Source organism: Martes martes (assembly GCF_963455335.1).
Source record: "Martes martes genome assembly, chromosome: 6".
Lineage (NCBI taxonomy): Eukaryota > Metazoa > Chordata > Mammalia > Carnivora > Mustelidae > Martes > Martes martes.
Window position 1 is genome coordinate 85,129,695 of NC_137893.1, and position 14,300 is coordinate 85,143,994.

Below are 14,300 nucleotides of genomic sequence, written 5' to 3' on the forward strand. Positions count from 1 at the left end.
AGGTTATTAAGGGTAAAGGCACCTCTCTGTGCCAACCTCCATGAATGAGCATATGAGCTCTTACAGACTGTGTATCAAGGCTCTTTGGTTGTAGGCAACCTCAGTAAACAGTAAACTCTGGTTTACATTAGCCAAAAAAAAAAAAAAAAAGTCTGGGCTGTTCACAAAATTGAGAACTAGTGGAACCACCAGGCTTTGGGAAGGACAAGCATAGAGCATTTCCACAGATTTCAAGGCAGTTTTCTTAGGACTTACCACCAGATTGACATCTCTCCAGTCTCCTTTTACCTTTGTGTGCCTCCAGTCAGGACTGACCTCCTTGCAGAGAATCTGATCAGTCTCGTTTGCACATGCCCACCATGGCAGGGCTCTGAGGCAGGTGTCCTCGAGAATCACAGGACAGGAGGAGCCCCCCATACCCAGAAGAGAGAAGGCTGGGAAGACAAAATATTATCATGGTTTCGGGATAGGGATTTTAAAATTTCTTTTATCATATTTTAAATTATTGTGACTAGGAAGACTGATAAATTTTGTTTATTAGTAATACAACCAACCATCTAACAAAATTCTCATCTTTTACTAGTTTTTAAAATTAAACGATTAGTTTTCGCTGAGATCAGTTTGAGGAAGAATGTAATATACTATGTTTTCCTATATATTCATAAAGTTTAGTTTCTAAATTAAGCCCAGTAAGATTAACAATAATAATAAAATAGAACAATTATAACAAAAAAAAAGAATTTAATATAATTGGGGACTATGAGTGTATTCACTAGGGGACTATACCCTAGTATATCAATATATCAGATATCAGCTGATATCTGAAAGATAAGTAGAAATTGGGGAGGCAAAGGGTTGGAGATGGGTTAGAACAGTCTGTGTGAAGACCCTGCCTGAGGCGAGGCCAAAAGGAGCAAAAGCACAGACCTCGGGGAAAGAAAGCTGAGGATGCCACACTTCAAGTATTCCAATTAGTGATGTCTTTTTGTAGACAAAAAAAAAAAAAAAAAAAAAAAAACCCACAAAAAAATTATTACAATCATATAAAAAATTCCTTACAGTAAAGTGAAGCAAGAGACAATGCTGTGACACCCATAATCATTTACCACAGTTGATCCGTTCTGTGATGACGCACTACACTCTTGACTTTCGTTTTCAGAGTGTGGTCGAACTATTGCCGGAGCAACCAAAGGGGCCAAAATGATGAGATTGTATATAGACAACGCAGCCCCGGAGAAACTAAAAGGATTATGTATCTTTTTTGTTCGCTGTCACAGTGATATTGCTATAAATATTAAAAATATTCATGAGGTATGTTTGCATTTTTTCAAATACATAGTTAAGTGTTTTTTCCAGCTTAACTGATGCACCTAACAAGTTTAAGCTGTATGTAACATGTTGACTTAATACACTGATATTTTGTGAACTGATTACCACTGTAACATCAGTTAATAGTCCATCATCTCACCTAATTACCTTTTTTTTGGTTTGTTTTTGGTAATGACATTTAAAGTGACCTGTCTTAGCAACATTTGAGTATATATATTGTTATTAGTTATAATCACCATCCTGTACGTTAGATCCCCAAAAGTTATTCATTTTGTAACTTACAGTTTGTATGCTTTGACAAACATCTCCTGATTTCCCCTACTCCACAGCCCTTGGTAATCAACATTCTACCCCCTGTTTCCATGGGGTCAGCTTTTTTTGATTCCACATGTAAGTGAGACCATACAGTATTTGTCTTTTTCTGTCGGACTTATCTCACTTGGCATAATGTCCTCAACGTCCACCCATGTTGCCTCAAAGGCAGGATTCCCTTTCTTCTTGTGGTGGAATAATATTCTATCCTGTATATATACTTTATCCTGTATATATCATATATATCCTGTATATATACTTTATCTATTTATCCATAGATGGACACTTAGGTTGTTTCTATATCTTGGCTATTGTGAATAATGCTGCAGTGAATATGGAAGTGAAGATACCCCTTCAAGATCCTGATTTCATTTCTTCTGGATATAGATCCAAAAGTGGGATTGCTGGATTAAATGGTGTTCTATTTTGAATTTTTTGAGGAACCTCCATACTGTTTTCCATAGTGCCTGCATCAATTGACATCCCCACCAAGAGTGCACTAGGGTGCCCTTTTCTCCATATTCTCACCAACATTTATCTCTTGTCTTTTTTTTTTTTTTTAAAGTTTATCATATAAGTAGTCTCTACACCCAGTGTGGAGCTCAAACTCATTACGCTGATGTCGAGAGTCACATACTCCCCTGACTGAGCTAGCCAGGCATCCCTCCCTATCATCTTGTCTTTTAGAATTTAGGCATTCTAATGGGTATGAGGTGATATCTCATTGTGGTTTTGATTTTCATTTCCCTAATCATTACTGATGTTGGGCATCTTTTCTTGTTCCTGTTAGATATTTGTATGACTCTTTAGAAAAATGTCTGTTCAGTTCCTCTGCTCATATTTTAATTGGATTGTTTGCTTGTTTGCTATTTAGTTGTACAAATTTTCTATTTTTCCTATATCCTCAGTTCATATAGATGGTCATTCTATTGTTTTTCTGGTTTCTATTTCATTTATTTCTGCTCTTTGTTATTTCCTTTTTTCTGCTAACTGTGGGTTTAGTTTGTCCTTCTTTTTCAAGTTCCTTGAGATGTAAAGTTGTGTTGTTTAATCTTTCTTTTTTCTTACCATAGGCATTTATTGCTATAAACTTCCCTCTTAGAATGGCTTTTGCTGCATCCCAAATCCTATAGGTTTTGGTATGTTCTGTTTCCATTTTATTTGTTTCAAGATATTTTTTATTTCCCTTTAGACTTCTTCTTTGACCCATCGTTTTTGCAGGAGTGTGTTAATTTTCACATATTTGTGAAATTTCTAGCTTTTGTTCTATTACTGATTTCTAGTTTCATATCATTGTGATGGTAAAAAAAATATTTGGTATGATTTCAGTCATCTTAAATCTGCTGTTTTGTGACCCACAATAGGATCTTTCCTGGAAATGTTCTGTGTGCATTTGGGAAGAGTATATATTCTACTCTTGGGTGGAATATTCTGTACATGACTACTAGGTCCATTTGGTCTAAATTACAGTTCCAGTGCAACATTTCCTTCTTTATTTTTTGTCTGGATGGACTATCTACTGTTGAAAGTTGTGTTGTCTGTTTCTGCCTTCAGATCTTTTAATATTTGTTTAATAAATTTAGGTGTGCTCTGTTGTTAGGTGCTATAGATTTATGATTGCCTTGTCTTTTTGATAAAGTGACTTCTGTATCACCGTATAATAACCTTCTTTTTGTCTTGTTACTGTTTTGGCTTAAAGCGCATTTGGTCTGATATAAGTATGACTACCTCCACTTCCTTTTGGTTTCAGAGATATATTATATTATATTATTATAATGGAATATTTCTCTTTTCACTTTGAGCCTATGTGTATCGTTAAGGCTGCAGTGAGTCAGTCTCTTGTAAGCAGCAAATTGTTGGGTCTTGCTTTTTGAATCCATCCAGCCATCCTGTGCCTTTTGATTGCTGATTTCCATCCATTTGCATTTAGAGTAATTATTGCGATGTAAGGACTTACTAATGCTGTGTTATTGATTGCTCTCTGGTTGTTCTGTACTTCTATTTTTTCTTTTTCCTCTGTTTCTACTTACCTTTGTAAATTGGTGTTTTTCCACGTGGTGTGCTCCATTCCCTTCCTTTTTAATCTTTGTGAATCTACCCTAGATTTTTGCTTTGTTATTACCAAGAAGCTTACATAAAACATTATAGATATAACAATTTATTTTATGCTGATAACAAATAACTTTAATTGCATACAAAACTCTACCTTTTGCTCTTCCTTTTTATATTTTTGATGTCACAATGTGTCTCTTTTTATATTGTGTATTCTTTAACAAATTTTGTAGCTATGGTTATTTATCATTCTCGTTCTTGAACTTTTATACTAGAGCTATGTGGTTAGTACCACCCATATTACAGTATTTGAGTATTCTGAATTTGACTGCATACTTACCTTTTTTAGTGTATTGTATATTTTCATATGTGTTCAAGTCAGTAATTAGTGTCCTCTCTGTTTTTTGTTTTTTGTTTTTTTAAAAGATTTTATATATTTATTTGACAGAGATCACAAGTAGGCAGAGAGGTAGGCAGAGAAGGGGGGGAAGCAGGCTCCCCACTGAGCAGAGAGCCCAGCGTGGGTCTCAATCTCAGGACCCTGAGATCATGACCTGAGCCGAAGGCAGAGGCTTAACCCACTGAGCCACTCAGGTGCCCTGTTCTTTCATTTTGGCTTGAAGAACTCCTTTCAGCATTTCTTGTAAGGCAGGTCTACTCCTAATGAATTATTTCAGCTTTTGTTTGTCCAGGAAAATCTTTACCTCTCCTTCATTGATGTAGGGTAATTTGCTAGATAAAGTGTTCTCGGTTGGCATTTTTTTTCTTTTAGCACTTTGAATATATCATTCTACACATTCTTGGCCTTTCAGGTTTCTGCTATCTGTTGGTATGGGGCCCCTGGGTGGCTCAGTGGGTTAAAGCCTCTGCCTTTGGCTCAGGTCATGATCCCAGGGTCCTGGGATCGAGCCCCGCATCAGGCTCTCTGCTCCGTGGAGAGCCTGCTTTCTCCTCTCTCTCTGACTGCCTCTCTGCCCACTTGTGATCTCTGTCTGTCAAATAAATAAATAAAAAATCTTAAAAAAAAAAGAAATGGTAATTTTATTGACTTCTCTTGTAAGTCACAAGCTTCTTTTCTCTTACTACTTTCCAGATTTTCTCTCTGTCTTCCAGGTTTTTAAAAACAATTTATTTACTTTTTTCAGTGTTCTAAGATTCATTGTTAATGCACCATACCCAGTGCTCCATGCAATATGTGCCCTCCTTTGTACCCACCACCAGGCTCACCCAACCCCTCACCATTCTCCCTTCCAAAACCCTCAGTTTGTTTCTTAGAGTCCACAGTCTCTCATGGTTCACCTTCCCCTCCGATTTCCCCCAATTCATTTTCCTTCTCCTAGTGTCCTCCATGTTATTCCTTATGCTCCACAAGTAACTAAAACCGTATGATAATTGACTCTCTCTGCTTGACTTATTTCACTGAGCATAATCTCCTTCAGTCCTGTCCATGTTGATACAAAAGTTGGATATTCATCAGCTTTGACAGTTTTATTATCATGTCTTGGAAAGGATCTATTTCAGTTGATTTTTTTTGGTGACGTATGAGCTTCATGAACTTGGATATCAAAATCTTCCCCAAGATTTGAGCAGTTTTCAGTCACCATTTCTTTAAAAAAGCTTTTTGCCCTCTTCTGCCTCTCTTCTCTTGCTGGAACTCCAATAATTCGCAAATTGGTGCTTTCGATGACACCCCATAGTTCACATAGGTTAAGGTTTCTGTCTCTCTTTATCCTTTGTTGTGCTCTGACAGGATAAACTCAAAGTTCCTGTCTTCTTTCTCACAGATTCTTTCTTCTGCTTAGATCCATTCTGTTGTTGATGATCACTATTGCATTTTTCATTTCTTCGTATTCCTCAGCTCCATAATTTCTGTTTGGTTCTTTTTCCATGATTTCTAACTCTGTTAAACTTCTCATTTTGCTCATGTATTGTTTTTCATTTCATTGAATTATCTTTCTGTGTTTTCTTGTACCCATTGATTTCCCTTAAAATAGCCATGTTGAATTCTTTTTCAGGTAAATTGCAAATTTTCATGTCTTTGAGGTTGGTTACTAGAAATTTAATTATGATCCTTTGGTGATATCATTTCCTTTATTTTTCATGTTCCTTAGAGTTTTGAACTGCTGTCTTTGCATTTGAGGTAATAGTTACCTCTGCCAGTTTTATTGTCTTTAGTAGAGAAATACCTTCCCTAAGGTGATCCTAAGGCTCCCTTAGACCTTCTATAGATAAACGTGCTCTACAATTTTTCTCCTTTTTGTGGCTGAATTCTTGAGTCTGTATGCCTTCTCTCAATCCTGCAGTGTACCAAGCTGACAGCATCCCTTTCATTTTCCCAAAGGTGATGTGAAAGCTCAAGTTTGTGATCTCCCCCTGGCCAACAGATTTGGGCTGGCTTTCTTCGTGCATTCACTAGCCATCTGCCAAAGCTTGCTCTTCCTATTGCCATCAGGAGCATGCACAAGAAGCCAGCCACAGGGCAGGGGGGCATGTGTGGCTGAGGCATGCTGAGAGCTGGGGGTGCCCAGGGCCAGTTGGGGGATTCCATGAGTCAGATGTTCCCAGTGACCATGCTCTCTCAGAGTGGGCTTTTTGATGAACTCTGTGATACAGGTCGTCTGCTTCCCTATAATGTCTTCCAAGACTCTTTTCTGCTACTCTCTCTGCTTCTTTCTGCCCCCTGCTCCCAGCCATGCAGCTCATGATTCAGTACTCTGGATAGGGTGGGAGAGAAATGAACCTCTCTGGCAGCATCCTACATAGCTGGTGAAGTTGGGTGCTCACTTACATGCTCTTACTTTCCCCTGCAAGAGAAATTGAAGGCTGAGAAGATCTCTCTTGGTCCTAAACTATGCTGCCTTGGGGGAGGGGTAATACGCATAAAGTCAAGCTGCTCCTCTTACCTTATCCAGTGCACCCAAACTCATATTTTTTTTCCGCTCCAGCTGTGTGCTGGAACTTCTTTTCTGGAAATCTGGACTTCCATGAAGGCTCTCCTGTCTGTGAGTGATTAAGAGTGCTTTCTAGGGGCCCCTAGACAGTGTCTGAGATGGGTTGGAGTTGGTACATGGACACTGCAGTTTCCACACCAGGACTGAGGTCTGTATGCCTGTTCCCTGATGCATGGTAGGTGAGACTCCTCCTGAGTTCCTTGGCAGATGGTGCTGAATGCCAAAGCTCCCATAATGCCATTTTTGTCCATGGGTAAAAACCAAATTCCTGGTTCTTGTTAAGAGACAAAAATAAGGGCCATTCTATCTGCCATGTATTGACATCCCCAGCCTATAAACATTGAACGTATCATCATATTCATACTTTTGCTTTACTTTCTCTCCTTTCTACACATAGGACTGAATTGAGTTCCAAGAAAAATAATGTATTCAAGTATTCAAAGAAACTGAGAAATTACTATAATAGAGCTCAGTGATATTTATCACTTAGATACTGCTTTTAAAATTCATGAAAATTCCATTTCTTCTAGATGGTGTGCAAATAATTTCCATCTTTCCATTCACTGGGAGTGAATTTAATGCTGTTCACACAATTTTGAGTATAAGTTACTTTATTTAGCCTCTTCTTTACTTAATATTTTAACTCTTTGACAGTTTCAGAAAGAAGAGAGAATCGACCTAGACATTGCTTACTTAGTCCCAGAAAGGCAGCTTGTTGAATTGGGAAAAACAGCAGTTTTATTCAGATAGACCCAAATTTGCCTCCTAGCCTCACCACTGATGAGTGGAATGTTCCTTGATAGGTTGCTTTTCTATTCTGTGACTTAGGGTTTTACATTCTTTGTTTTTTAAGGTTGTTTTTCACTTTTTATTTAGAATAATTTTAGATTAACAGAAAGTTAGAAGATAATACACAGATATCCTATATGCCCTTCCCAGATTCCCCTAATGTTGGTTTTTACATTCTTAAATTGGGAATGGTCATACCCACCTTAAAGCATTTTGGTGAGACTAAATGATAATATCAGCAAGTTCTTACGTTGCCTAACATAGTAGTCCCTCAACAAATACTAGTTCTCTATTATTTTAAAGAGTCTTAATAAATAAAAGTCTTCTTTTTTACAACAGGAAAGGTAACTGAAATCCAACCTAATTTTTCTCCTTTTCTGTTTATGCCAAAAGATTGCTTTAAGAGAGGTTGTTTAGCTTGGTTTTGGATTCTAGCCTGGGAGTTATTTCCCTCTAACTCCTTGTAGCTATTTCAATCTGATATCTCTGGTGGCTGATGAAAATTCTTCTGGAAGTGTACTTCATTAGTGATCTGTCTTTTCTTTGTTTTTGTCCTTTGTCTTTGAAACTGTTTTGCCATGATGTCTGCAAACATGTGGATTTGTTTCCTCAGTGTACTTCCATTTCATGAATTCTCCCTTCAGCTTGTCTGTGACAACCCGTTCTTTTTTTATCATTTAGTTTGTATTTTGTCACAGTTGTATGCAGTTTTTAAAAAAGGAAGAAATTCTGGAAGTCTTGTTATAAGAACTGCCTTCTATCTCACTCTCTAGAAACAAACTTTAACTCTCAGCAGATTCTTTCATTTGCCTCCATATCTCCAAGTAATAGGCTCTAACTGCTCCTTTGCCAGGTTAGACATTATCTATTGACTCTTCCCTATGGAAGATGAGGGTTTAGCTCTTTTTTATCCTCTTCTCCTCCTGCCCTGTTCTATCCCTTCATTCTTCCAATGTAGTTATATTCTATTTTGCTTAGCTAGATGTTTGTTTATATCATTATAACTGTGTAAATACAATCATGGTTGAACATACAATATACCAGTGAGCCTCAGAATGGTCCCCAAGACTCTTCCATGGAATCTACAAGGTCAAAATGTATTTTTATTATAATACTAAGAAATTTGTCCTTTTTACTGTGCTGACATTTTCCTAATGGTGCAGATGTAATCGTGAGAAAGACTGGGACACCTTAGCACAAATCAAATCAATAGCATCAAACTGGACTAGTAGCTGTTGTATTCTTCTGTGACTTAAATGTACTCACAGTTGAAAAAAATTTTTTGTGGCTTTGGGCAAGTTTTTTTTTTTTTTTAATTTAATTTAATTTTTTTCAGTGTTCCAAGATTCATTGTTTATGCACCACACCCAGTACTTCTGCAATATGCGCCCTCCTTAATACCCACCACCAGGCTCACCCATACCCCACCCCCCTCCCATCTTTCTCAGAATCCACAGACTCATGGATTGTCTCCCCCTCCGATTTTCCCCAATTCACTTTTCCCTTCCTTCTCCTAATGTCCTTCATGTTATTCCTTATGCTCCACAAGTAAGTGAAACTATATAATTGACTCTCTCTGCTTGACTTATTTCACTTATCATAATCTCTTCCAGTCCCGTCCACGTTGATACAAAAGTTGGGTATTCATTCTTTCTGACGGAGGCATAATATTCCATTGTATATATGAACCATATCTTTATCCATTCGTCTGTTGAAGGGCATCTTGGCTCTTTCCACAGTTTGGCGATTGTGGCCATTGCTGCTATGAACATTGGGGTACATACAGCCCTTCTTTTCACTGCATCCAAATCTTTGGGGTAAATACCCAGTAGTGCAATTGCAGGGTCATAGGGTAGCTCTATTTTTAATTTTTTAAGGAATCTCCACACTGTTTCCAAAGTGGCCGCACCAACTTGCATTCTCACCAACAGTGTAAAAGGGTTCCCCTTTCTCCACATCCTTTCCAACACTTGTTTTTTCTTGTCTTGCTAATTTTGGTCATTCTAACTGGTGTAAGGTGGTATTGCAATGTGGTTTCCCCCCCCCCCCCAAAGATTTTATTTATTTATTTGGGAGAGAGAGAGAAAGAGAGAACATGAGATGGGAGAAGGTCAGAGGGAGAAGCAGACTCCCCACAGAGCTGGGAGCCTGATGCAGGGCTTGATCCCGGGACTCTGGGATCATGACCTAAACTGAAGGCAGTTGCTTAACCAATTGTGCCATCCAGGTGCCCTCTCAATGTTGTTTTGATTTGAATTTCCCTGATGGCTAGTGATGATGATCATTTTCTCATGTGTCTGATAGCTATTTGTGTGTCTTCTTTGGAGAAGTGTCTGTTCATGTCTTCTGCCCATTTTTGATGTGATTATCTGTTTTATGGGTGTTGAGTTTGAGGAGTTCTTTATAGATATTGGATATCAGTCCTCTGTCTGTAGTGTCATTTGCGAATATCTTTTCCCATTCTGTGGGTTGCCTCTTTGTTTTGTTGACTGTTTCCTTTGCTGTGCAGAAGCATTTTATCTTGATAAAGCCCCAAAAGTTCATTTGCTCTTTTGTTTCTTTTGCCTTTGGAGACATGTCTTGAAAGAAATTGCTGTGGCCGATGTCGAAGAGATTACTGCCTATGCTCTCCTAGATTACTGCCTATGTTCTCCTCTAGGATTTTGATAGATTCCTACCTCATGTTGAGGTTTTTTATCCATTTCAAGTTTATCTTTGTGTATGGTGTAAGAGAATGGTTCAGTTTCATTCTTCTACACATAGCTGTCCAATTTTCCCAGCACCATTTATTGAAGAGACTGTCTTTTTTCCACCGTATATTTTTTCCTGCTTTGTTGAAGATTATTTGACCACAGAGTTGGGGGTCCATATCTGGGCTCTCCACTCTGTTCCACTGGTCTATGTGTCTGTTTTTATGCCAGTATCATGCTGTCTTGGTGATCACATCTTTGTAGTAAAGCTTGAAATCAGGCAACGTGATGCCCCCAGCTTTGTTTTTCTTTTTCAACATTTCCTCAGCAATTTGGAATATTTTCTGCTTCCATTCAAATTTTAGAATTGTTTGTTCCAGCACTTTGAAAAATACCAGTGGAATTTTGATTGGGATGGTATTGAAAGTGTAGATTGCTCTGGGCAGTATAGACATTTTAACAATGTTTATTCTTCTGATCCATGAGCATAGAATGCTTTTCCATCTTTCTGTGTCTTTTTCAATTTCTTTAATGAATGTTCTGTAGTTCCTTGAGTACAGATCCTTTACCTCTTTGGTTAGGTTTATTCCAAGGTATCTTTTGGTTCTTGGTGCTATAGTAAATGGAATCGATTCTCTAATTTCCCTTTCTATATTTTCTTTTCTTTTTTTAAAGATTTTATTTATTTATTTGACAGACAGAGATCACAAGTAGGCAGAGAAGCAGGCAGAGAGAGGAGGAAGCAGGCTCCCTGCTGAGCAGAGAGCCTGATGCAGGGCTCGACCCCAGGACCCTGGGATCATGACCTGAGCCGAAGGCAGAGGCTTTAAACTACTGAGCCAACCAGGCACCCCTCCCTTTCTATATTTTCATTGTTAGTGTGTAAGAAAGCAACTAATTTCTGTACATTGATTTTATATCCTGTCACATTACTGAATTGCTGTATGAGTTCTAGTAGTTTGGGGGTGGAGTCTTTTGGTTTTTCCATATAAAGTATCATGTCATCTGTGAGGGGAGAGAGTTTGACTTATTTCTTGCCAATTTGCATACCTTTTATTTCTTTTGTTGTCTATTGCTGTTGCTAGGACTTCTAGTACTATATTGAATAACAGTGGTGGGAGTGGGCATCTGTGTCGTGTTCCTGATCTCAAAGGGAAGGCTGTCAGCTTTTCCCCATTGAGAATGATATTTGCTGTGGGTTTTCATAGATAGATTTTATGAAGTTGAGGAATGTTCCCTCTATCTCTATACTTTGAAGAGTTTTAATCAGAAACGGATGCTGTATTTTGTCAAATGCTTTTTTTTGCATCAATTGAGTGGACCATGAGGTTCTTCTCTCTTCTCTTATTGATTTGCTCTATCACATTGATTGATTTGCGAATATTGAACCACCCTTGCATCCTAGGGATAAATCCCACTTGGTCATGGTGGATAATCTTTTTAATATACTATTAGATCCTCTTAGCTAGGATCTTGTTAAGAATCTTGGCATCCATATTCATCAGGGATATTGGTCTGAAATTCTTCTTTTTGATGGGGTCTTTGCCTGGCTTGGGGATCAGGTAATGCTGGCTTCATAGAAAGAGTCTGGAAGTTTTCCTTCTGTTTCTATTTTTTGAAACAGCTTCAGGAGAATAGATATAAGTTCTTCTTTGAATGTTTTATAGAATTCCCCAGGGAATCCTTCAGGCAAGTTTTTTTAACCTTAATTTCTTGGCTTGGGATTTCCATGTCACTTAAATTGTATGAATTTAGATGTCATACTCATAGATACTGGATTTCTGATTTCTGTGCCTTTGATTTATTGAACTGATCATTTTTTCCACTTAAAATACTGGGCTGGTATCATTGCTCTTTCCCCATCCTACTGGAGTTTTTTTAGTCCCATTTCTACTAAGCAATTGTGGCAGAAAGCTCAGCTTCATTTCCTTCACATCGTATAGGCTCCAGGCCATGTCTCCTTCCCTAGGTAGAAACTAAAGCACTGAGGAAAGTGTTGCCTTGATCAGCCTATATGTGAGTGGCTAGAATGGGGACAGAATATAAACTTGTGGATTTTAGAACTCTCATTTTCATGACCACTTATGTTTTCCTATTAGTATATAAAAGTATTATCTTTGCATGTTGTAGTGTGAAATAGGTTATGAATTTCAGTTCTTTAATGGGATTAGGATATAAAATCACTTTTGAACACTACCCTTTCAGGAAGTGCTATTTACTGTACTGGATGCATCAACAGGAATCCTAAATGGGATTAAGAATATGCTGTCAAGTGTATTTCTACCAGCTATTCTTGCAACAAATAATTGGGGTGCTCTAAACCAGTCCAAGCAAGGAGAATCTGAAAAACACATTTTCACTGAAACCATCAGCAGATATCTTTCATTTTTAGATGGTAAGTATAAAATTTAGTGCTTAGTAAATTGCTAAAAATGAGCAAATTAACTATAAGATATGTTATTTTTAAAAGATTTTATTTATTTATTTGAGAGAGAGAGACAGCACATGCAAGCTCATGAACAGGGGGAGGGACAAGGGAAGAAGTAGACTCCCTGATGAGCAAGCAGCTGGATATGGGCCTCAATCTCAGGACTCTGGGATTATGACCTGAGCCAAAAGCAGGTGGTTAACCAACTGAGCCACCCAGGCACTCCTGTAAGATATGTTATTAAAGGTAATCATTAGAGGAAAAACATTCCGCCTTAAAAGAAATTGTTAATCAAAGTAATTATGAGACCTAGAGGTAAGAAATCAGATCCCTAGATCCTCTCATTTCCAGGGATCGTTGCAGGAGTATGATATGTTTTTTATCTTCCATTGTAGTGGGAGGATTCTATTCCTATATTATTAATGAAAAATTTCACCACATTTTAAAATAGTGCTTCACTATTAGCTCTTTTAAAAATGTATAATTTTATTATTTTATGTTATTAAAATAATATTATTAAAAATTATCAGGTCACAATCTAATGATCAGTTTGTATTATATTTCCATAACGTATTCGATCTTTAACATTTGAGTAATTATAGCTGGAAACCACACATTGACATTAAAAACCTCTTCTCAATATTGTTTCTTCCCTCCTAGGTGCTAGAGTAAGTATCGAGGGAACAGTTATGTTAAAGAAGGTAGACAATATCGATTTTTCCAAACTGCACACATTTGAAGAAGTGACAGCTGCAGCTAGCAATTCAGAAACTGTTCGTCAGCTAGAGGAGGTGCTGATGACATGGTATAAACAGATTGAACAGGTGAGCAAACTCAAGTAATTACACCAGATATGAGTTGTAGTCCTCATCTGTGTCCTAGCCATTGCATTTTTGTCCCTAAAAGTAAAGGGAAGAGGAGTCTTGCAGATTCTGTTATGAAACTTAGCCTGTTCTTGAATCTAGTGCAAAATCATTGTTCTCTATCAATTTTATTTTATTTATTTATTTGACAGAGAGAGACACAGCGAGAGAGGGAAGACAAGCAGGGGGAGTGGGAGAGGGAAAAGCAGACTTCCCACTGAGCAGGGAGCCAGATGTGGGACTTGATCCCAGGACCCTGAGGTCATGACCTGAGCTGAAGGTGGACGCTTAATGACTGAGCCACCAAAGTGTTCCTGAAAATCAATTTTAAATATTTTTCACTTTTTTTTTTTTAAAGATTTTATTTATTTACTTGACAGACAAAGATCACAAGTAGGCAGAGAGGCAGGCAGAGAGAGGTGGGGAGGGAAGCAGGCTCCTTGCTGAGCAGAGAGCCCGATGCGGGGCCCGATCCCAGTACTCTGGGATCATGACCTGAGCCAAAGGCAGAGGCTTTAACCCACTGAGCCACCCAGGCACCCCAGTATTTTTCACTTTTAAGGAGGGAACCATAACAATATGGGTTGAGAGTGGAGAAATGAGTAATTAGGAATAGTTGGTGTTCATTTCCAATAGTTTGTATATTGCTTATACTCTTCATAAGCAAAAGGAAGAAGATACAAGGAAGTGACTGTAATCACAGTGCTAGACATTAAATAAATAGCTCCTGATCAGTGGAATTATCTGTGTTGACCAAAAGGTTCAAACTAGGCTCATTCATGTCAGTACTGCAACTCCCTGGTCAAATAAATTTTTCTCTGGCAGTAGGAAAAGCAACAATAGGAATGGGGCATATGTCAACATTCTGAGAGGTACACACCTACAC

The 14,300-nt window shown here is 38.0% G+C and overlaps 1 protein-coding gene across 2 annotated transcripts in view; it reads left to right on the plus strand.

Annotated features, from left to right (window-relative positions):
- Positions 1-1,185: 1,185 nt before the first annotated feature.
- DNAH8 (dynein axonemal heavy chain 8) overlaps positions 1,186-14,300 on the plus strand; it is a gene marked incomplete at its 3' end in the record, with an annotated part of 317,468 nt that continues 304,353 nt past the window's right edge. For both annotated transcript variants that reach the window (XM_080806629.1, XM_080806628.1), the window contains exons 1-3: positions 1,186-1,311; positions 12,329-12,518; positions 13,212-13,375. In XM_080806629.1, the coding sequence (XP_080662755.1) occupies positions 1,201-1,311; positions 12,329-12,518; positions 13,212-13,375 (465 nt within the window). In that variant the 5' untranslated portion in view covers positions 1,186-1,200. The remainder of the gene's footprint in view (positions 1,312-12,328; positions 12,519-13,211; positions 13,376-14,300) is intronic.